Consider the following 25,926-nt stretch of genomic DNA (forward strand, 5'->3'; position numbering starts at 1 on the left):
AGTATAAAAGACGTAGAAGTATGTGTAACACAAGCATTATGCCACACAAAATACACCCTACACTGTTAAACTGTGCCAGGAATATGGAACACGAGTTTATTATTAGGGAGGCTATATTTCTGTTAATATACAGAAACAATACTGTAAAGATTGCTTTTTTTAATTTTACAAAAATAAATAAATGTTACTGTTATTTATTTATTTATTTTTTTCAGTGGTTTTGCAGTCTATTTGTAACTATTTTTGCTAACTGCCTTATAGATTTATTAGATTTGTTAATAACTGCTAATAACTGTCTGGTTGTTAGGCTTATATTTACTAAAGCCTTCAGCTAATTAAGAGCCATAAGCTATTTCATAACCCTCTCTGTCATCAATCATTTGCGATTTGTTTGGAGAATGATATTAAAGTCAAAGCACAGTTGCGGTAAACTACATTTTATCTGACAGCTCTTCGCAGTCAACTCGATTCAAGTAGAAATGGTATCAAACAGGGGCCATGCACACACTGTGTATAAATTACCACGATCGAGAAAGATAATCTACCAGCTCACGTGGCAACAACTGTTAGTTATGCCTATATATCAGTCAATGCTAACGAAAGCGCATGTAGCTTCTCTCGCCTATCCTTTCCTGGAAAAGATTCCTGCTGAAAAAGTTTCCACCTGTAATAATTGTAACTCTCGGAGTAAGTACGTACGCAGTTACCGCACCCATTGCAAATAAGTAAATTACATATTGCGACAAATGGAACTATCCTATACAAAATAAAATGACAATGACAGCGAAGATGGGTACACCAGTGACGTAAACTGTGATCAGAGCAATACGAATGAATTAAAACCAGAGACTATTGGCAACTTTCGTCACATCCGCTCTTTATTTCAAATACGACGGACGTGCACCGATGGCTTTGATTGTGCTATAAAAAATGACAATCTGAAGAGCGAATGAAAACAAGTTGTCAGACATTTATCCAAAATCATTAGGACTAACAAACGTATTTGTAAGTGGAGTACCCCTATTTGTAAACGTAACTCCCTTCAAAATAATAGAAATGAGACCATGAAGGTAATACAACAGATTTGTATGTCTTATTTTAACAGTAATAAGAATTTGTATCTTTTTTTTTTTTTTTTTTTACCATATAAAATTGTTTGTTTTATTATTAACAAAATTACCAAAAGTATCATCCTTTAAATATGGTAAATTAGCCCTGCCCATAATTTGATTTAACGCTTTATATGTTAATACATAAACTGATAAATACCTACATACAAAACACACGAGATATCCTACAGTACTATCAGAATATAATTTCCGTTAATGCAACAAGGAATTTATAAAAGGCTACTCGTGAAGGATTTATTTGAGTAATGGGGTGGATATGGCCAAAAAATGCGCATCACCCTATATAATAAACTACATTTGCTTCATAAAGTCGAGTGAAACCTATTGAATAATGTTACGTTAACATATTGAATTCACATGCCGCTTTGTACTTTTCCGTGTACTTAACTGAAAACAGACCAGAATTGAAAACTCTTGACATTTCGAAATTACGAAATACTATACTACTATCATGACTTCCGGTATAATTTTGTGGTATAGTGTTGTAGTTTCTTTGATTACATGTTAAATAAAATATCAAAATTAAGTTAATATAGTTTATTTTAGTTTTAGTTTTTGTAATTATGTATCAATCCAGAAACTGTAGGCGATGCAAAGCTTTTGACCAGCTCTATTGAAAGTGATGAAATACAGAGTGGATGAGTAGACGGCACATGGTTACACACAAATTAAGTCCTTTCCAAAAATCGCAGCATGTTGAGTATTTAGTTTGGACCCAAAGCTCCTCAACAGATTTGTACCCAAACTTCAATCGAACCAATAGCTATCCTCGCTTTGGTTGCACTTATAACACCTGCCACTATCCCTCTTTAGCACAAAACGTGCGACAATATGATATTACCTCGACACGACTGTAAAAATAACTGTACTGCTATATTACACTAACCTGGCAATCACTGCTTTGTAACCCCGTTCTACCAGATACATTTACTGGAGCGCGCTAAACTAACTGAGAATACAGCTTATATGTAATTTGTGCTGCAGTTTATGAACATATCCTATTTTTATTCAAACTAACATAATGTACCACATGGAGTAAATACAATGTCCTACTATGTTGTAAACATATCCTGCAAAGAAAATAATAAAACAAAACACACACACAAAAAGAACAAAACAATGGAAGACATTAATATGTAACATGAAAGAAAATAATAAATTGCTCCATCATCTCACATTTAATATGATGTTGCATTTATATATACGTGTGTGTCCCGTGTAGGACATGTCTCACTGAAACAGGGGTGTTTATATAAAAATAAAAATAAAATAATAGAAAGTTTTGGTTGGACGGGGTAAATAACACACACACCCATTTAAAACATGCTACTAATAGGAGGGCATGTATTATGGTAATGAAATTACAAATTCATTAAAATTAAAAACAGCATGTAGTTGAATGACCTCTGTGACTGCTATGCTAAAGTCAAATATTTTCACTTTCTTTTTTTCAGCATCAAAGTTTTTTTTTTATTTTTGAAAGCTGACAAGAACATATTCATTAAATCACTTGAGAAACCTGTGGTCTGTTATGTTGCTCCGAAGGTCACATGATGTGTGTAAATCAAGGGGCTCTCCATTGATTCCTGTCACTTTTAAAATGAACTCAGAGGGACAATTAACTGGGCACACAAGCTGCGGTAGGAAGTAGTTACCAATTATCTTTCCACACAGAGAAGAGCTACCGAACTGCGGGAATATCCAAAAGATCTGCAATCTCTTCACATAACATCTTAATGAAGCTTCTGCAGTTTCCAGCAATTGCTTTTGTCACAGTACAGAGCCATTCACTCGGCGTGCTTATGAAAAAGCACTACTAGCTCTATACCCGTGAACATTTGGAAAAAAGAGAATTAGTCCAGATGGAAAGAATTATACTTTTCTTGTTCAAGAAGCCTAGATAAACATTATTAAACAGGGTCTGTGTGGGCAAACTTTGCCACAAGATGGGTCGACCATAAAATGTTCCAGAAGTTAAAAGAAAACAAACACAAGACATCTTACAATATATTACAGTATCTGCAGCTAAGTTATTAAATGCTTGCTATAATTTATACACAAGTGTACTTGGATATTAAACTAATGGTTACATTGCATGCATAAATTCCAAAGAAAAAATAACAATGCAACAAATTATCTTTGTGTAAACCATAACGGAATTAGACAGAATTAACTTAATTGGAGAACCCAGTTAATTTTATTATCTGATCCTTTCGAATTAACACTAGAAAAGTCAATTTCAGTCATCAGTGAAAGACTGTTAAATTGCTCCTGCTTACAAAGTCATTAGGACAAGTCTTTTTGCTTCTAAAGTTTATATACATTGTAAAAGGAACTTTAAACCCCTTTCTCAGTTTTTGTATTTACTATGAACAGCACAGTTACACATTATTTTAGTTTTAAACGCTGACTGAGTTACATGACAAATAATTTAGCAGGGGATTTGAAAGTATGCACTCCCACAGAGGCTCCACTATATTCTGGCTGACCTAGCGGTCTGTGAGCATTTCCATGGGCTATGTTCTGTGCCATCTGAACCCAGTGTTGCTGCTGTAAATATACAGTATGTATCCTGCAAGCATGAAATCTATCATTGCATTTGTTTACAGCTGTGACATATAAAACTCCCTCTGGAAATTGCTTTACATCCATCCATAAAAGAGCTGTCAGTTACTGATTTGAGACTTTCCTTAATGTCGATTATAGAGATACATTTAAGTCAGAAACAATAACATCACTTGCAGAATAAAACCAAGCAAGTAAAATAATCCCCCCGATCAAGATATCTTTAAATCTCTGAATGTGCAGCAGCATCTGGAAAGCATCAAGGCTTAGTAACTATACATTACTGTGCCTAGTCTGTAAAACTGGATTCAACTGCATGCCCAATGGATATGAGATGTCACATCTCACAGCTTTAACCCTTGATAAAGAAAACACAGCAACTGCCTGTACATCAACGATATTCCTGTTCTGTGTTCAGAGACCACAGGCACCAAAGACGCATGACAGCAGCGTGACATTTTACATTTTCATTAAATCTCAGCTATTCAAAACAGACATACTGCATTACTCAGAAATGAATCCCAGTCTATAGCATCATATTCACGTTTATTTTGTACATGCTGTCCAAATTAGCAAAACCCAATAAGTCTTCGGACATCATGATACACAGGAATGGCTAGTTCTTTTGCCTTTTCTGCCCCCTGGCTTAAGACCTCTTTCAGGTATCCTGGGTCAGCCCGGAGTCTCTCAATCTCTTCTCGGATTGGTGAAAATGTCTGTATGACTGCGTCAGCCACCACTTGTTTGTACTGGGCAGTGTCCAGTCCTTTGCTTTGGTGAACCACTTCATCCACAGTCACCCCTGAGACACCGGCATGGATGGCAACCATGTTGGAGACCCCTGGGCGTCTATCCGGGTCAAAGGTCACTTCAGAAGTGAAGTCTGTCATTGCCTTGCGGAATTTTAGTATGACATCATCTGGAGTGTCAGTAATGTTGACAGAGGCCATTTTCTGAGGATCTGACTTTGACATTTTGGCAGTGGGATCCCTCAAGGATTTTATCTTCCTTGTTTCACCTGCGTTTACAAAAGAAAGAAAAAAATAACTCTCAACCAGGGGGTTTTCTCCATTTTTCACAAAAGAGAAAACAGCCTTTTGGCAGAAACATACAAAATCATTGGTTAAAATACTTGCAGCAGAACATATTGTACTGGAAACCTGTGGGTTAGTTAAACATCATTTTACAGATTCTGTAACTAGTCAACAATATGGCTCATTGCCTGTGAGCTTGTTTACCCTGTGGTGTCAGGTTTTCACTGTCAAAAGAAAGTTTAAGATAATATATATATATATATATATATATATATATATATATATATATATATATATATATATATATATATATATATATATATATTATATCTTATTTAAAAATCTTTATTTTTGGGAAAACAAACAAAAAAAAAGGGAATTTATAGGGAATTTATAAATTATAATCAATTTGGATTTAAAACATAGTTTGGATTTTTATTTTTTTTTGTGTTGGTTAACTGCAACCATATGCTTAAATGTTGAAAAATAAAATAAAAAATATTCAAATTTAACCTGTTACACATTTTGCACCTCTATCAGGTTTTATAATCATTTTCTTTGACAGAAATGACCAGGTTAGAATTTGTTATTTATTACTTCATTTAAAATACAAGTCAGTAAGTGCAGGACCTAATCAGGTTGGATGAAACTAGTCAGTATTCTAGTTTTTGTCACATGTACAAACTACTGTTTCTACCTGTGTTTCTTTTTTTCAAAAAACATATTCTGAATACATTCTAGATATATTTTGAATACATATCTAGATAGATTATTATATATAATATATATATATATATATATATCATATTATATTATATATATATATTATTATATATATATATATTCTGAATACATGCTTAGATAGATTATAGCACATCTAGCACATTATTATAAGTAATAACCCAGTAAGTTATTTAAAAAAAAAAAAATTGTGTGGAGTTGGCCACCAGCCTAGCAAATTTCCTTTGAGGCCAACTGTCAGTACATCAGCACAACACATGTTACAAAATTAATTTATTCTCATGCCAACATTGTAACACAGCCTTAAAGAGCCAGTACCACATCTTCATTAATTATAACAATTCCTGTGAGAAGTATTTGACTTCAATTGTGTTTTTATATTCATGGTTCATTTCAAGTACCGTTCACTACTTTTTTCAACAAGACAGTCTTGCAACATCCCTTTATCTAGAGTACAGCTTTGCAGAACTTCAATTGAGTTATTTGTGTGTTCACACTTGCAGCAACTATCAAAACAATTAATAGGCTTTAAGCTATGATTAGTATTTTTAATGTACCAACTGACATTTGGCATTAATTAACATTTCCATTCAATACTTAAGCCAAGGGGACACTAGTCTACATGTTGCTAGAACATGTAGAATGGAAGCTGTTGCTTCTATATTGTTTTTGTTGCTTCAAATTTCAGGGGACATTATTCTGCAGGATGTAGAAACTGTAGCTAAAATGTGGATGGACAAGAAAAAAGACAATACACAGATGATATTCCTATCAAAAAGTGTATTGGTGTTTTTTTAGTGTCAACGTTATTTATCAGCATTCATTTTTTCAATATAACAAAATAAACTAATATAATAAAATAAACTATTCTTAAGTATGTATATTTAAGTTTAACATGAACGTTCTAATGCTTCAGCATCGGTACCAGACCGTGTCCTTTTTTTTTTTTTTTTTTTGTAATTTCTAATATTAGACTATAATGCCAACACAACATTATGTTTAAAATGGTTCATAAGAGTAAATCATTTTTTTCAAGGAATATAACAATAATTTTGTCGACTTTCATGCCGCTCCATTACATCTTGTGGCATTAACTGACAAAATGATCATTAACTACCAGGAATGGACTGATTAACACTTAACCTACTTGCCTATACAACCTATAAAAAATAAATAAATAAATAAATCACCCTGAAAAAACTGATATGGAGAATCTCCCTCACAATATCCCACACTGGCTCTGCATTCATTTTCTCTGCCATTTTTTTCCCCAGCAATGAAGCCAGTCACAAGACTTCTTACATATCTTCCAGTGGCTGATTTATTCTATGATGTAATGTTGCTTGTACAAAATCAACAGTTCTTTTATTCAGTTTCTTGCAACAAAGTTTCCTGCACATCACTTTCTACAAAAAGAGAATCCCTTTCTACATTTTTCTAGCAACATGTAGACTTGGCTTTACAGTAATCTAACATTTTCCAGTGCTGAACAATCTAAATACATTTCTAAATAAATATCTGCAACGATTAAATTGAAAAGGTTACTATCCTCCACAGACAAGATGTCAGTATTGCGGTTACCGGTTCATTTTATTTTTATTTTTTTATCAGCAGGTCCATTTTGACCTCTGCATCGTCTATTCCCTTACAGCTGCAGCACGGCTCTCTCATCTACTTCTGAAAACTGTTGGACTGGCTGCAGGATGTGTGCTGGCAGCTGCTTTGTGATGTCATGCATCTAGCCTTAAACAACAGTAACATTGTTTTTTTGTTTTGTTTTTTTTGACGGACGATAATACAACACTAACGGCTGGTTTTACAGACCACAACTACCACAAATCCTGGACTGCCTAATGGCACCTTAGGTAAGGTAGCCAAATATCACTGCTAATCAGAGTCTGTGAAACCAGCCATAAGGTTAACTTTTGGTGCTACTTTTAGTTCTCTGGATTGACCAAGGCTAATTCCTAAGGATTTGACTTTGCAGTATACTTGCCTTTAAAATACACAGTAAAAGAGAATAGTATATTAAAATAACTTACTCAAAAGTGGTTTAGGAACTGGAAAGAAGTCTCCATACTTGTAGTTAAATATGCGAGCTGTGTCCTGAGCCAGCTCCAAATGCTGGACCTGATCTTCTCCAACTGGCACATGAGTGGACCTTTTACAACAACAAAACAAAGCAACAATCAGAAAGGGATTTTTTTCAGCTCTAACTTGTTAATAGGACTGATTTTTTTTAAATACAATATATATTATGGTAAACATTACATAAGTGAACTGGTAGTATTCCATTGTTAATACTGCTCTCAAGTGCAGTTCATTAAAGTCTTTTACCTACTTCTGCACTTCCACTTTGTTTGCATATAATACCACTCATACCTTGGGTTTACACCATATTGTACTGGAATAAATAAAGGTTTTATGACAATTCAGTAGCTTGGGAGTAGCCAGTAATGACGTTGGCAGAGATCGCCATACACAAGCACTAAACTTCCAAACTTTACAGAATAAAAACATTGCTGGGCTGTACAATCAAAACACAAATATAAATGATCTTACTTGTATAGAAGTATATCAGCAGACTGCAGTACTGGGTAGGTCAATAATCCCACACTGCCTTCATTTTTTTTCCCACTCTTCATCTGAGAAAAAATAATGACACGGCAGATAAGCAAGTAAAAATAATGAACAGCGGGTTGCATCACATTACACATCTGCCTTCCCAAATGGGAGGTTTTCACGGAAAAGGCAGCTGTGGATGACACCAACATGTTGAAAAATAGGGTGGTGGGACTCTAAATTCTTCCTTGTACAGTTCTGCTAGATCCCACTAGAGGCGCTCTTTCCACCAAGGAACAGTGAGCTTTTCCAGTATCTTTTTACTGAAGAGAGTCAGTAAATGCATAATTAACAATAGTTACCTTCCATTGAGGTAAATGTCTAAGGCGAGGCATGCTTGTGAAGCAGCCAAGGATCCAGCCCAGCTCAGTGTGTTCTGATACCTAAAGTACAGTGGCACAAAAAACCAAACAAAAATAAATAAACATGAGTTACTGCAACAAAATATCAAAATTCTTGTAAGGGAGACCTATTTTGTATAAATGGCCTTTACGATTTAGTTTGTATAAGACTGTTCAAAGAATCTTATTCAGAACTAAAAATGCAGGTGTTTGTAATAAGAGTCTATTTTTCATAAGTCAATAAATACAAAGAAAAAAAAGTAGGTTTATAAATTTTTTTCAAACCTCTATATACACAGAAAACTCATTATCACGTCATTTAAAGAATGCCTTCATAAAATATAGCATATAAAAAGAGAGACAAAACAAAGGGAAGTACCGCGCCGTTTATTTTAAATTGATCAAAAATGACTGCGGCCCTTAAACGAGGGCCTTTATTAATAATACTATGCTTTACAAACGCTGCAATATTTTTCTACATGATTTAAGCCACTTTAGAAGCAGTTCGTGAGGGACTCTGATCTGCAGCACTATACGATTGTGTGTTTTTGGGGCTTGAATGTAGTACATTTACTGACAGTTACCGAGAGCCTATTAGGTGGGAGTTATGAGGTCAAGGAGTACTGTACCAGCGAATCAGCAGTGTGTATTGGTTGTTAAGGGGCGGGACAATGTTGGTGTCGCAGTTCAGTTCAAGAATGTGTCGTAGATGTTTTTCTGCAGCAAACATTACCTCAGAATATCAGCTTGATTTCTGTAAAAACTCAATATATCCTGCTATTTTTTTTTTCTCACTGTAACTTGCTTGTTTGTAATCTCTCTGCAAGATTAACTGAAACAATCTTATCACAGATAGTAAACACACCGTTTTTATTTGTAGGGGATTGAGTACGGGAATTACAATTTAACTGAAAACAAAATAAAACCAGAAGGACCGCTATTCTGTATGTAGTTTATCTTGCATTTTCTTTCAGAACTGTACTACGATAAAATAAAATGTGCATACTATGTGTGTGTACATTAGTTTGTAATTTATTTGCTATACTGAGGCTCTCGTCTCTTCGGGGCATTACATGTACATAGTCAGTGTTGCACGTTTATTTGTGTGTGTGTGTGTTTTTTTTTTTAGTAGGTGGAGAAAAAAAAAAAATACCTTAATGTTTCTTTATTGATAGCGGCGTTTATTATAAAGCTGATATATGACTGGCGTCAATACGAGGGCGTCTTTAATACGAGGGCGGCGCCAAATTGAAGTAATGCGGTAGTTTAGTTTCAGTCACAGCCTATTCATCAAATATTACACCCAGATTTTTCCAGAACCCTAATGTAAATTTAAGGCAACAATAACAAGTAAACAAGTGTTAAAACTGGTCCGGCTGCATGCAATTATCAATTTTATTTTGTTTTGATATTTTCAGTAAGTGCAAATAAACATTATTTAATCTTGGCACCATTTGTATAATTTATTTTACCACAAAAGCCTGTTTCATATTTATTAAAAAACATTAAATATATGGGGCCAGATTTATTACGGTATTTCCACTAAAAAGCAATTTGCATTTTTATTTTTATTTTTATAAAAGTAAAGAAAAAACTTAATTACATAACTGGTAATAAACATTGTAAGGACTTTTTTAGTTATTTGTTTTGTAAGATTACCAATGTTATTTTAATTAAACAGATGTCTCACATTGATAAATCAAACCCACTGTATTTAACATTGACGATTTTCCTTTAAAAAAAAAAAAAAGTATAACCTTTTGACAGATTTAGTAGGTAATACAGGACAGCTCCTCCATTTAAAGTTAGAAAACCAAATACTGTACATGTCACTATGAAACATGAGGCACAGCGTCAATATTAGGTAATACTTTGAACCGTTACAGTATTTTTCAAGACCAGGATTTCTTCTTTATTTCATATTAGCAGTCCATGGTGTTGATTTGTTATCTCAGCTCACAGGTTGAAACTAGAGGTATTTAAATTGTGCCTATTTTTTGTCTACAGTGAATCGAGGCTGCCAAATATTTGGAAGCTATACAGAGCTGTGTTATTTTGATGCATTTTTTTAAAAGTAAATATTGTATCCAGTTCCACAGTGCCATCATACTGTGCAGTAGATATGCCATCTGGTACAGTTTCTGCATATTCAGCCAATACAGAAACTGGAGTTAGCCAGTGTTAACCGAGTGGTTTTTTTTTATGATAAATTTGGCCCACTTGTGATCTAACTGCTATCTGTGCCAAATCCAGAAATGTAAGCATTCGATTGATGCATACTGTAATAACAATAGAAAAATAACATTTTCATGCCATCTGAAATCCAGACAGATCTCTTCATTACAGCTGGCAATTAGGAGAAACACATACAGTAAAAATGTGGTTTCCTGAAGATTCATGTTCTAATGAGTGTGGAGAGTTCCTCATTTACAACCAATAAGTCATCTCCCTCTCCACGACCGCCTTCAGCTGCAATGATCTCTTAAGTCAATTGACTTCATCCAGTTACTATGTTTCAATGAAGTAAAGTGCTTTCTTTGGGTACACTTTGTATTTTTACATATGGAATGCACTTCGGTTTGCTTTCAATCAGAGGTCCCCAACAGTGCCAAGATATGCGTCATGAAGTTAACAAAAAAATAAAACCCCAGACATCTCCATTCCAGGAACCAGCAACCCTACCAGACTATGATATTCATAACACAAACAATTAGCTTGTATTGAAATGGTTTTAAATAAGAACTGCTTACAGGCATATGATATTACTCAATTTGGGATGGAACATGTGTGTTTTTGTAATTCATATTTTTAATACTGTTTTTTTAGCATTTGTATTACAATAATTTATTTCACCTACTGTAGTTCGCCCTTTTCTATTATAGCTATCAAATGTTCAGTATTCACTCCAAAAATACAACACATTGTACACAGTTTGTGTGTGAAGAGAAGTGCATCAGCTGACATGAATATTTCAATACAAGGAACAATGAAAGTGTCATTCATATCATTTCTTGACACGGTGATGGGACAGTAGAAAGAAATTGTCAGTGGATCAGCTAGAGTAACCACTTGCTCTGACCTGAGATTGCTGAAACAAGATGGATCTCTCTGGGTCAATCCCACAGGCGAGGAGGCTGGCTGTCATGTCCAATATGTTCTGTCTCAGAGCTGCAGGATCTTGAGGTAGTGTGATGGAGTGCAGGTCCACGATGCTGTACAGGACACAGCTATATTGCTCCTGAAGGGTGACCCAACTCTTGATAGCTCCCAGGTAATTCCCCAGGTGTGGAATCCCTGTAGGCTGGATCCCGGAGAAAACACGACTGCCAGCGATCTGCACAAGAGGAAAACGAGCACCAGGTGGGTGAAGTGCCTTGACAACTGCAAAGCAGGTAGTGCTTGTGGGTCAGGGTTTACTTAGAACCTCAATAGCATCTAGTGTAATGATGGACTTCAAAACTATCCAGCTATACTAATTAGGCTGGAAAAATCTTAAAGCAGGAACAGTGGTTGAGCAAAAGATAGATAACAACCCCTTGTGGTCATAATTCACTGGGGATGCCTTTTTCACTGTTAACACTCTTTTTAACCTGGAAAATGTGTTCACACTTGGCTAACCAGCACTGAAATATGCACCTTGACAACAAAAAAACAAAACAAAACAAAAAAAGCCAGCATTTATCAGAACAAGGCATGTGGTATTTAGCCAGAATTGCAGGCAATTTATAGCTGATAACAGCTAGTCGGAGATAGAGCGGTGTCTGGATAACTGACTAATGTGTGTAGTTGGCCCAGTAAAATCAATCCTGGGGCTGTATTGAAGTCAAAACTACTGCTGTGCCAGTGGAGAGAGGGAGGCCAAGTAGAGAGGCTCTTTAAATAAGCATTGTGGCACACTGGGAATGTACAAAACATATTATATGAGATATTTTATAGCCACTGGGCAGCCACCCTGTTCTAAACTGGAAATGCACCAGGTTAGAGGATGTGAGCTGCCAGCTGGCAGAGGCAGGAGCACTCACTTAAAGGTTCACACAGTTCCTGCTGCTCGGTTTTTAAATCCTTGCAAAAGGACCTGGGGATTGTGTGGATCTACATGTTTCACAAGTCTTTAAAATTGATTGGCTGCCTGGTTGTATATATAGACACCCTCTGAAGACGTCATACATGGCCCAAAACCTAGAAGCAATGCAAACTGGCCAGTACAAATATTTACATCATGTATTATTGCTTTAGGACAAACTTCTCTTTGCTTCGGGCACAGTTTTAACAAATCCTGAATCTACAGTAAATACAAAGTTATTATGCTCAAAGTATTCAGAATTTGCATTATTGGACAGTGCAACAAATAAGAAATAACCCACGACAGGGTGTGCGGTGAGACCGTTCTTACCGCACGCCCTGGGTGCGTTCAACCGCCCAGGAAGTGCGGTAAAAATTTCGCTTATAAATATTCAGCTTATAAAATGGCAAAAAAAAAATTCTGGAAAATAATTACACAAACTAGCTTTATATTATTTATCCTTCCACTGAGAACAAATAGTCCCTGAGACCGTTTGATTGTAACACATACTTTGTACTTTTTTTATTTGCCATAAACATTACATGGAACATTGCCATTTATAGTAACATTTACGAGATTAAACGGAATTTGGGAATTTAAAGCAGACTGACTTCCCACATCTGAGGGAGGATTCATGAAACAGCCAAACACTGCATGGCCCTGGCACTCGAGGGAGGGGCTTCTGAGTTTTTTGTTTTGTTTGTAGGAAATTATCCTTCTTAGGCTTTGCGCAATGGTTGTGTCAGCAGACAGCAGTAGAGATTTTAATTTTGTTTTAGATACGTTTCTGAAATTGGAGGGTAGTGGGGAGATGTATCTAACATATAATATCTAATAAATATAAATAATATATATATTACATGCTGAGTGAGACATGCGTGGTGATTTCTCAGATGGCTTTTGAATAGTGTTACTGCTTGCCTCAGAGTTTTCTTTGTTCTGTTCTCTGACTAAATAAATATCTCTGTGTATTTGCCAATTCTGTAATTTTTAGTGACAGAGATGAAGAAAAAAAAAACACATTGTTGAGATATTTAAATGCTGTTTCACTTGTATGTTGACATTTGTACCTACAGAAACACTCTTTAGATAATTATTACTATTAAGGCATAGTAATATTAATAGATCAGGTAAGTAGGTTAGTCTGATGTCATAGCCGTGTTATAAAGCCAATTATTACCGCATGGGCATGTGATCTTGTTAAGCCAATTACAACACTTCATTTTATAAAGATTTTTACATCCGTGCATGCAAATACAATGTTAGAGACATAGGGGATACATACGGGTAAATAAACAGACAAGCGTACAAAGGTTTTTTTTTAGGAAATCCTAACTGCAGAAAAAAAAGACAGCACCCCATGTAAATTCATGCTGTATTCTGGTTATATAACAAGTACAATGTATGGAAAAAAAAATAGTATGCTTAACCCTAAATTAAACAGCTGAATTCTGAGAATGACTTTCCTTAGATCATACTGCGCATCATCTGCTCAGCAACATGGTGTAATCTGAAACAGCGTGGATTTGAATGAATGCAGATTCCAAAATGGCTTCAAAAGGGCAATAAAACTGCACTGTGTAGCACAACAAACTTGAAGTGTGTTTATGGCAGCCATATTAAGTTTGAGGTCAAGGTCCGTGGTAAATTCTACCATTCTATTTATGTTACATAAATTTCTGAGATGTAGACACAGCAGAAGATTTACACAAACATATGTACTGGGATGCTGAATACATTACATTACCTAACCCACTGCAAGCACACCTTACTACTAATGCAGATGTTGCTCATTCAGCCTGTAAAATAGACATGGCTGCAAAACACTGAACTACTCTTAAAGAGCACTGGCAAGTTCAATCAAGAGGAAAGTCCACCTTCTGCTGATCCAAAACCAGTTTTTATAAATATGTTGGCATGGCACAGAATATATTGTAGATCACAGTCCTGGAGGGCCATTTCTTTCCAGGTTTAACCAGTAAAATGAGTTCATTTAACTACTTCAGGGTCTGGATGGAGGTTTAATTGGTTCAATTAAGGTTGGAACAAAGACCAGGACTGGAAGAGCCAACTTTGGCTAAAACGTTAAAAATGACTGCTAAAAAAAAAAAGTTATTATTTTCTAAGTATTTTTTAAGTAAAAACAGTGACAATGAATTCAGGGGGTCAGATAAGCCTGGTAATACTATATTTGTGCCGGCAACTTTATTAAGAAAATATTAAGATTATTTTGGGGTATTATCATTCAGTCAATTTTTTTGTCATATTATTGTACTGTAAGGTGATATATAGTACATAATAGCTATATATATGTACCAAAAAAAAAAAAAAAAGCATATTCCTTTTATTGTGATATCATAACAATATGTTCCCAGGTGCTTGTGAGAGATATTGGGGGTTCATGTATAGAGGCTGTACGCCTTTAAGAAGAAACGCGTGATGGGATATCAGCAGTACACTTGTCAGCTGACATACAAATGCTTAAGTGCAGAGGTGCTTGATTATTATTACACTGCAGTTTCATGCAACAGTTATGATGGTGACCAAACGTATGTGAGCACGGTTGTGTAAAAAAAAAAAAAAATGGTTAAAATGAACAGCTCCATCCAAAAATTGTAGAACAGCGAAAAACAAAAAGCCCTGCTTTAACAAAATGCCTCGACTACTTAACGTAAAGAAAACAATTTAAATGAAGCAATAAGCTCAACAGTAAAGCTAAAAAGGAAGTGAAAATGTTACCTTTTTTTTTTTTGTTAACTCCAATAACCCTGCTTTATCTTTCCACAGTCAAATCGTAGAGTGCCTAATTAAGCCCGGTAATTTACCATAAAAAATAAATAAATAAATAAATAAATAAATAAACAGTAATTAAAAAAATGTAGAACATTAAAAAGCGCAACCAAATATAGTCAACGAAAGACAACACATTATTCAAATTCTTTCTCATACTGTATATTTAAGGTAAAACAAGTTTATTTTTCAGTTAAAAGTGCTCCCGGCTATAATGTTCTGCCGCCCGGCTGTACAGAATTCCTGAGGAGAACCCTGGGTATTTAACATAGGCCGAGCCAGCAGATACAGTACTAAACAAATGCCTGTATAATTTAATCAACAACAACAATGACAATAATAGACCCTTACACAGCAGTATAAAAGCCCTACAGATCGATCAATCAACAGTCTGTATTTCTTTATGCGTAAATCAGTTTAAGGGCAGTTTAAACAAGAACAATTGCAATATCGGAAATGTAGCTGTAAGAGAAAAGTTGGATACAAGCAAGTAGTAGGTGCAGTGGAGTATGTAATTATGGAAGGACAACACTTGTACAGTGTGGACGGACATGACAACAGGTCACAGTTTAAAGAGACAGGGTCTGTTTGTATTCAGCGGAATTCTGAGCTACTGAAAAAAAAAAAAAAAAAAACACTCCTTGATGACACTTATCATAGCAAGTCATTACAATATTTGAACGTTTAAGGTTATGTTAAGTTATATTCTGAATGTATGTTGTAAGCCAGTGGTTCTCAACCCTGGTCCTGGTGGAACACTGCCCTGCTGGTTTTTGTTCCAACCAAGCACTCAATTACATAATTGAACTAATAATTTGCCTAATCTGAGCTTTTTAATTATTTTAAATAGATGGAGATTTCTCTTTAGGTATAAAATTGTATAATTAATATAAATTCTTAAACTTTTTATAAGATACTCTATTTAAAAAAAGCTCAGATTATGCAAATTATTGGTTCAATTAAGGGTTCAATTATGTAACTGAGTGCTTGGTTGGAACAAAAACTCAGCAGGGCAGTGTTCCCCCAGGACCAGGGTTGAGAACCACTACTGTAAGCTATTGTTTAATTTCTCCATTTAGTAGCTTCTTTCTGTATGTGAATGCTGCTGTTCAGAGTGCTATTGCTACCGATGTGTGTTGAGGTTTGATTGTGCATTCATGTGCAGGTTACATTCATGTGGAGATAATAAGCAATAATGATGCACTCTACTTCTATAACAGCTGCTTGGCAGGGTAATGTTAACGGTTGCCTTATTGTATTCCAGTTCTACTCAATCTCGATTAGCTCTCTTTTGTGTATGTGTGCTATACTGGTAACACTGTGTAGCAAAAAAAAAAATAATAATTTGTTCCTGGGTAGTAAGTGTTATTTCCTAATTGCTTATGCCTCAAAAGTATAGAAAATGGCTATTATTCCCCACAAACTTTGTTTTTGTGACCAGGATAGTGATATTTCAAAATATCACTATTTCCAATGGGAAAATGGGAAAATGTGTGTCTTTTCGTTCACATAAAGTCAGAAAAAAACAACACATGAATCCAAATTAACATGTATTTATACTAAAGTAATACAAAGATGACTACAAAAGATTTAGAAGTGAGTTTTTCGAGATTTACAATTATACTGTAAATTATACTGTAAATAATAGCCATTTTCTATACTTTTGAGGCATAAGCAATTAGGAAATAACACTTACTACCCAGGAACAAAAATTGTGTTACATAGTGTAATGAGCAGGTGGTTTTGCAAGGCACAAACACATTTGCGAACTGAACACAAACTGCTACAATTCAATTTTGCCCAACTGCTTTGTGCCATGTTTGAAAATAAATTGTTTGCGAGGCACAAATTGTGCAAGGGGATTGCGTGTTGCTTCTAATATCTGGGCCAATGTCTTTTAAGCACTGGACAAATATTTTCTTTTTTGTGTGTGCTGGAAAGCAGCAGGCATCAGACTGGAAGGGATCCAGTCTCTCCCTGGCAGCACAGCAATGCCTGGTACAATGAAATCATGAAGCAGGAATGTGGCTAGCAAGGAGGTACAGTAAAGCTGCCAAAAAGAACAAGAGGAATTCCCAGGCGATCTAAGACAGAGGCAATGCACAGCACATACCTCAACAGTGATGCGGTCACTCAACTCCTTGCTTGCATGCAAAACAAACAGTACGGGTTTACTACTGTTTACTATTTAGAAATCCTGATAATAATATTCAGATCTCGATAGATGCTCTTAAAACCAGCTGGCAGTTGCAAGTGTTTTTGCAGTTGTGATCAACAACAAGTAACAAACACCCTACAACAAACTTTGTCAACACACTAATTGTAGACACCTCAAACACCTAGCTGCAAGGTAAACTTTGATGAAGGAAGCTGCAAGTTCACCTATTGCCCACCTGTCAATGCCTGCTGTTTTTGTATTAACAACATGTGTCTGCCCTACTGCTGGTTTACATGTATATGCCAAGCTCAAGTCTCCCCTCTTCCTGCCCCCCAGGGTAGCTGTATAATCTTCCATACCATTAGTGAGGAGCCCAAGTCCCAACCAAATGTGATTGAACTCTGAACTGCTTTCCACACTCCCAGTCTCCTGCTGGGACTTGTATACAGCACCACAGTGCAGAGCCATCCTGCCCACTGCAACGAGAGAATAATCTAGGCAATGTCTACTCTTCAAGTTTTCATTTTGTTCTCATTAATACAATCCTAAGGATATGAAGGGAAATAATTACCAGCAATCCCCACACAATTATAAATATTTGCTGATTGTAAGCTAGTGTGAGATAGAGGGAAAAATAAATAATGTAGTCTTGGGAGGGAGAGAGAGAGAGAGAGAGAGAGAGAGAGAGAGAGAGAGAGAGAGAGAGCGCAAGAGAGAGAGCGCAAGAGAGAGAGAGAATGGAGCATTTGATCAAATCCATGGTTGACGTCTTAGACAGGGAAGATTGATGATTTTCCCCCACACTTCACACTGTGCGGAGAGGGGAAAAAAGCAGAAAAATATGCTGTAGGAGCCAGAGCCTACACAACTTGTGTTCTAAATCTGATTAATGAGGCTGAAATCACATCAAAACAGGATTCCCAGTAGAAAGGTAGGAAACGATTCCAAAAATAACCAAGCAGTCAAGAATAGCCAGTCCTGGAATCAGCCAGAAATGAAAATCTACAGGGCTTGCTTTCAGTATCAGAGCACGCTCTGTGTTTCACATACAGCAGCACAGAGAGGGTTTTCTTCACTGAAATTTGAAGATGCTTCTACTTATGAAGATCCATTAGACTGATAAAGGAGTCAATGTCAACCAGACAATGAATTTGCTCTGCTCACAAGATAGAAATGTCCACCTTACATGAAAACCGAAATAGATTGCAATACAAAGAAATGAATGAACTTCACTCAAACACACAACTTGAAAGCAAAGACAATGTATATCTTTCAGAAGGAGCAAGTGCGATGTGAGAACTGAACGTGGGATTAAATGCATAATCCAGTTTTTATGAACACATTTGAGCGCACTGAATTAAAACCAAGTAATGAATTTTTATTCAGTGAAAACCAGATTATAGTCCTCATTGCTGTGCAAAACTGCCCGCTACTGTGAGACATGTAGCAAACCAGTGATTAGAATCATTTTAACTGCCTAGGTTTTTACTTTTAGTGAGAAAATGCTGTTTGAACACAGATTATTATTATTTTTTTAATTTACTGTTAAAGTTTGTGTATAATTTGTCTTATAAGGTTTGGAGATAGCTAGTGTTCATGTTATGGTACTGAAGGCTTCTTTAGTTACTGTAAATCCAAAAATATTTGCAAGCCTTTTATTACGTGTTTTTCGCGTATATTACATCAGGTCGCCAACATTTCTGAAGCAAAAAAGGTTTTATGGGTGCGATTCGACAAATATTTATTGTTTCACAATATTTTATTTAAAAGAAAAAAAATGTATCGGCAATGATACAAAATGTTTTCAAAAAGTCTGGAATGGTTGCCCTCATTTTAAAGATATATGTATAGATATTTTTTTTTTTACTATTAACAGTCATAAAAAAAAAAAAAACATTTAGAAGTGTATACTGTATGTTAGAAGAAACACATTCTAGCAAAAAATTATTTTCATATGAAAACATGACATGTGGTACTATACTTGGTTTAAGAAAGTCCTCAGTTTGCTTGCATTGCCTTACAGGAATATGCTAATGCTTTTATTTCTAGGTAATTTCAGCAGTGTTACTGGAGTCAAAGCATCTTACTGGCTGCAAAGCATGTCAGTTTATAGGGGAAGCTGGCTGATTTAATGACAGGAAAGAAGGTCCTGATGGTGCGGGAACAATTTTACTTTCAAGGTGAAATGACCAAGGAAGTGTAAGACATCTGAAAGCAGGTCTTGCAAAAAGAGATGCGTTTAACCCTTTGATGCATGAAATATTGAAAATAGCTTTAATATGTACTGAATATGTATGGAGCACCAATGTTATTGCATTACTGCAAGAAAAAATGTTGCTGTTCATTCTACAGTATTTTACTGGCAATAAGTCTGCACAATGTACTGCTACAGCATAACAAGGAAGCTTTAGTTTGCTTTATTTAAATGCTTGAAAAAAAAAAAAAAAACTCCAAACATTACCAGGAAATTAATTAAAAGATAAAAAACTAAATGCAAAACACATGCTCTTTAATAAATGACTTTACAAAAGTTTTTCCTAGTTGTCTTGTTAACTCACAGACAAAACAGAGCAGTTTAAAAGTTAAACAGTGGGATCCCCTAATACAGGTGAGAAGGGTGAGTCATACAGTGAGGGGAGCGCAGGTTCGAGTCCTGGCTTTGCGAAGTTGCTGGTCTTCGCTGGGAATTCTGGAGGCAGCATCACATTGACTCTTGCCCTCCCACAGGTTAGGTTGACAAAACTGGCAGGGCGTGTTTCTCCTCATCGCACTACAGCAGACCCTACTGGCCAAGTACCTAGTGAACTGAAGCGGTCACCTGCAGGGCTGGTCTTTGTCCTGGCCGCCACAAGCTCTCGAGTTCCTGGGTGTCAAGTGCAATTGGCACGGTCATGAGATCGGAGGACAACCTCTGACCTTCAGTTCTCTAGCTGTTGTGGGCCATTTGCCAAGAAACATAATTGCACATTCTAAATTGAGAAGAAAATTAGGGGTAAAACACAGAAGTTAAACAGTGTCAAATCACCACTACAGGACTTCATTGCTTTCTATTTCATTTTAAACAAAATCTTTGAAATAGGGGTGGAAGTCAGTTGTGATCAGCTGTTTTTGACGTCCAGTTCCTAGACTGCATTTGTGCAGCTAAGGGAATAAGACATAACATTATTCCACACAATGTCTTTGTTTTTCTTTTTGTAACTGTAACAGATAAGCTCCACACAGTGTTATCACATCACTCATAGCAATCTATTATACAATTAGATCAAGGTTCTCCACCGGCCTTTTCAGCCAGGACGCGCCGCCCAGCAAAGCACAACCAGATACAGTCAACGAACAAAAATACATTATTCAAATTCTTTGTCGTATTACATATTTAAGGTAAGGCATGTTTATTTTTCAGTTAAAAATGCTCCTGGCTATAATGCTCTGCCACCCGGCTGTATAGAATTCCCAGGGAGAACTGTAGACCTAATGTAGAAAGAATAAAAAACATGTATTAAGAGAAATGAAACTTTATTTATTATTTTCCTGGCAGCCCCATTGTCGCCGTGCTCGGCTGTAAGTGGCAAATCCCCTGCAAATCACACATCGGTACAACTGCTGCTCATGCTTTTCTAAACCAATTATTTAATCAACATGTTGCCGTCAAAGTGACAGATGATTGGCCACATTTTAGAATGGTCTCTGCTAAGGAAGCGCTGCTCATTTACAATGTCACCTAGATTTACGTCAGCAAAAAGCTAAAGCCAGCTTCGCAAAACACATGCGCAAAGTTCTCCTTTAGTATGCTGGTTTATTATAGCCCATTGCTATAATGCATGCAGTATGATACTATGGATAACTTGAATTCATATCAACATGCTGATAGAATGCAGCAGCAAAAGTAATCAGACAAACGAAACTAATTTCAATAGAAATTCTCAGAAATACATTTCCCCTCATCCTCCTGCTCACATATGTAACTGAGATGGATTTACCAGTGAGCAGGATGATGATGGGAAATGTAGTTCTGAGAGGTCCATGTGGGTACATGGGAAGCCATCTTGAGGCAGGAAATGCAATTTAAAAGTTTAAAAAAGTGGTCAAAATTAAATTAAATTAAAACAATACACACACCTTACGTAAACAGTTGTAGCAACACATGAGAACATGTAACACAATAAAATAAAAAGGTACTTATGTACCCTTTAATAAGAACCATCTACATGTAGCAAAGTGTGAGATGAGCTCCCGAGAATGCAGCTGGCTAAGTGCTGAGACTGCTGACGCATATTTACATTGCACAACATTTTTTGGTTTGTTTTTATTAATGGCAGTTTCGGTTTGGGAAATCATAATTGCATCCCTGCTTTAAAAGCTATTAGAAATGTCAACTGGCAAGTGTCTACAACTAACTAAAAAGCACCAGACACTCTTTGGACACAGTTTAGAACAGTGACTTAAACCGACACATTTTTTTTCTTGACGCACATCACACCTCTTGGTACTGTGTGTGTATGTACACTTGGAACAAATTAATAAAATGAAAACCAACACTTTATTTCCTATGTTATTCCTGGTAATCAACTACTGCTGTGTTGAGAGCCTCAATGTGGCTCCCTGCTCCGGCACGCACCTTTCTCAGAGGGCTCTCACAGACCTCCTCTTAACAAAACACAGACGCCTGGTGGTTAGCTAACATTCCAACAATAAACTTCAACACTGCAGCTTTGAAACTCTCAGCTCATACATCATTTGTGAGAGAAGGCAAATCATAAGCAGCTTACTTGCACTACAGCGCAGGAAGGGCCTCATAATTAGTGGCCTTGTTTTCTGCAAATGTTCTAATGATTGTTAGGTGCGCCTTGGGACTCATTGTTTGAGTTAGCACTCCATTAGCTTTCCAACATTGTTCGTGCCATGCTGGGTAATGAGGGGGCCAGCTCTACTCTTGAATAGAGAGGGATTGAGAAGTTATTACAACTTTTTTTTTTTCCTCCAAGTAAATCATTCCACTACATAATTAGAAAGATTGACTTTTTTGTTGTTGTTGCTGAGGATAGTCTATAGGCAATGTCAGATCACCCATCTGGTGCCTGCACTTGACTGCAAGATCTTGACTAACAGCTACCAAAGCAAACAGCATTTGGGTTGAGAGGTTACACTGAAGACACAAGCCAAAACATTTTTCTAACTGACTTACTTTCTTCAATGTTTTTTTTTTTTACTTTATATTCTAAAATTTGCACAGGCCCTATTGCAATATATTTTGCACGGAGAACTGTATATTTATAAAGTGTTTTGTTATGGAGTTTATACCAAGGCTGTAAATTTAACATTACACCTACAATACTCCTTTAAGGGTCAACTGTTTGAATGTTAACTAAAGTGTGTCATATTGACTGAATCAAAACACTTAGTGAAACCAAATGGACTTAATGGAAATATGGGCACAGGTGTGTGTATTTTTTTTTTTTAAACCTTGAAATAAATAAATCAGGACTCCACATTTTAATTTACGAGCAGCAAAAAGTCACAGGCCCAGTAGCACAGAAACCCAGATAAGGTAAAGCTACTGGTGTGAAAAAAAAACTAACCTTCAATAACATTTATGAATGGCTCCATTGCGTGCAATGCCACCAGCTAATGGACAAACTCAATTCACTGTTTAGGTCAGACACCTTTTTTGAAAACTTTGCTCACATAAAGGATTGCTGTGTATCGTTAATGAATATTGTGCCATTTTGTTTGGTCACACTTTTGTGTCATGGTTGTAGCCAGAACTTGTCACCTTTCTCCAAATATTTTTGTCCATGTTTTATTGTGTTTTCATTAAAGCTCTACCAAAAAATCCTGGATATTCAATAGCAGTAAACCCAACACGATTTATACATAAATAAGCATGTCGGTTACATTAATCTCCTGCCACAGCTGTTAATACAAAATTAGAGCAGTCACCAACTTGAAGTACTTCAAAATGACCTAGTGTATAACCACTGTATGTATGCACTATTAAAATGGAATTCTGACATACAGACAGATGCTTCCATGCACAGTAGTACCCCAGAATAGGACTGAAGAAAGTCTTAACTGAATATGTGCGTCTCTAACTACATGTGACAAAAAGACAGAAAGATAGACAGTGCCATCACATAGCTTGTGGTAAAGAATGACACCACAAATTTAATCTAAAACTACTCTTATACACAAGACAGAAGTCAAAAACTCCACTCATAGTGATCCCCAATTCTGAAAGTAAAAAAAAAAAAAGTGAATATGAAACCATAGTGGAGCCCAAATACAGTCAGCAACACATGCTAAATTAAAAAGCACATGGAGCCTTTATTTCTACATTCTTAACTTCAGTAAGTTGCTATCCGTTAATGTGAGAGCCCAGAGACCTGTAACGCTTTCAGGTTTTACCAACCTGAACAGGATCGCTTATGTACAGATTTGGGCCACTTTAGTATGTTGTTTGTCACAACAGGTTGCAGAACTCAATGCCTCATTGCAGCTGGCGCTGTGCTTTCTGGTGGTGCTTTTCTGCAAATGTCACTATTTCAAGAACACCCCAGAGGCAGTCTTCAATGCAGCCACTACGTTAAGAGACGAGCCAGTTGCACAGACCTCTTGTGATTCACCTCTTCAGTTGTTAAATTCTTGTTGCCGAATAACCTGTTGCATACAGCTTTTACAGTGGATCACACAACATGCCACATAACCACATGCATTTGAAAACACTGCAGTCAAGGGGATTTTGGTTAAAATAAATTAATAAATAAATACTCAGTCTTCACAAAATACTGAATACTGTTTTATAACTTTCAAAAAATTGCTCTCCAACAAATATCATAACTCGAAAACGGCACAGCACAAAATGTAACATGGAATTTTCCCAAAGAGAACGTTATTATAATAAAACATCACCACACTAACCTTTTTATGGTTATCATAGGTGATCTTGCATAAAACTTGCAAGATATACGTACAAAGAACCTTTGACGTACGAACTGTGTAACTGTAATACTACTTCTGAAGATATTTCCCATTTGGAAAACTACACAGACTTACTGTATAATATCAACTATTGGTGTTGTTTTATTGTCTGCAAAAGCGTCTCACGAATCATAGTTCTTGTAATGCATTGCGGAAGTCAGTGCTCTGACCGCTCTCTGTCTAATCCGAGAACAGAACTCTAACTGCATCATTCGCACATGAAAGTAACATACATGAAATGTTTCTTCTAAATCCATTACCCGTTTCTCTTGTTTCTCCGGTTCCGGTCCGGTTCCAAATGTTCGTTTTGCTGCTTTTAAATTCTGAATGACACCCCGGATTCTCCTCACGTTATACATGTGCAGCGCCATCTTTTTGTAAACAAGAACGGGCCAGTCCTCTACGTCACGCTATAGAGCAACAAGAGGGTAAAAAATGTCCTGACGGATTTTGAACGTAGATGTAAAACGAGCGCTGTGTGCTAGCACCGTACTTCCCTTTTTTTTTTTTTTAATCGGCGTTAATTTTAGTGACATATTTACATTTTTAACCAAACAGAGATGCGGTTAATTTCCAGTTTACAAAACAGGAAAACAAGTGTTTTTGGATTGTATTTTTATGTGGATAGCATATGTACGATGAGCATGTGGTAATTAATTAACCTCAGTAGAAACTGACTGAAAAGTGTAGAAATACAGAAAGTTAAAAATATGAATTGGTCTACTATTAGCATATAACACAATGCATTTCTGTATGTATATACACACGTATAATATGTATTTATGTAATTATTTGTAATATTATAGTGTGCACTGTATTTAAATCGTGCATATATATATATATATTCTATATATATTAATGTAGATATATATATTATATTATATATATATAAAAGTGTAGTAAAGAAAAACTCCAAAATGCAAATCAAATTGTTAAATCCTGCCATGGGATCAATTCCAGTGATCTGAATGGCTATTCATTGGCATTTTATTTTAAGACCAAATATACTTTTGAATGACACTCTGTGTGTTGTCCTTTATGATTAAACAGAATTTCTTTTTCAGAAAGGATAAATGAGACATATTTTACTCCAGTCTTTGAAGTTTTTGTTTTTTACACGTCAAAACTAGAACCAAACAGCTAAATAATATAATTCATGTAATCTTAAATGCTTTCAATGGGTTTGTTTCTCAGTTTTATAAAATTAAAATGCATTTTTCTCCTAAAAGACAGGTGTTAAGGACTTGAGGAAACACACTGAAAATATGACCCAATGCAGCCAATAAGCTTACCAAACCAGAAAAAAAAAAAAAAATAAAAAAAAAAAAAAATCAGAAATGTTATGAAGAGGCTTTTGAGTAATCAAATGGATTTGCACTTTTTTTTTTTTTTAATGTTAATAGCAGCCTGTAAAAAACGTTTTGAGAAGCTTTTTAATTGTTTATATTTTTAATACACTGCAGTAATATAGGGACCTATTTACAAAGTTTTATCTCATGGTTATTTA

The 25,926-nt window shown here is 35.8% G+C and overlaps 1 protein-coding gene across 2 annotated transcripts; it reads right to left on the bottom strand.

The window, feature by feature from the left end:
• Positions 1-4,222: 4,222 nt before the first annotated feature.
• On the bottom strand, positions 4,223-24,791 carry LOC121320743 (tryptophan--tRNA ligase, mitochondrial-like). 2 transcript variants are annotated; one of them, XM_041259332.1, is made up of 6 exons: positions 24,680-24,791; positions 11,513-11,767; positions 8,395-8,475; positions 8,033-8,115; positions 7,513-7,631; positions 4,223-4,713 (listed from the first exon to the last, which is right to left on the bottom strand). In XM_041259332.1, the coding sequence occupies exons 1-6, from the start codon at positions 24,788-24,790 to the stop codon at positions 4,265-4,267; spliced, it is 1,098 nt and encodes a 365-aa protein (XP_041115266.1). In that variant the 5' UTR covers position 24,791; the 3' UTR covers positions 4,223-4,264. The 2 variants fall into 2 exon arrangements, with proteins under 2 accessions (XP_041115266.1, XP_041115265.1); XM_041259331.1 differs by having other exon boundaries at positions 24,653-24,791.
• Between the last annotated feature and the right edge of the window lie 1,135 nt (positions 24,792-25,926).

The sequence above is a fragment of the Polyodon spathula genome, chromosome 9, assembly GCF_017654505.1.
Source record: "Polyodon spathula isolate WHYD16114869_AA chromosome 9, ASM1765450v1, whole genome shotgun sequence".
Lineage (NCBI taxonomy): Eukaryota > Metazoa > Chordata > Actinopteri > Acipenseriformes > Polyodontidae > Polyodon > Polyodon spathula.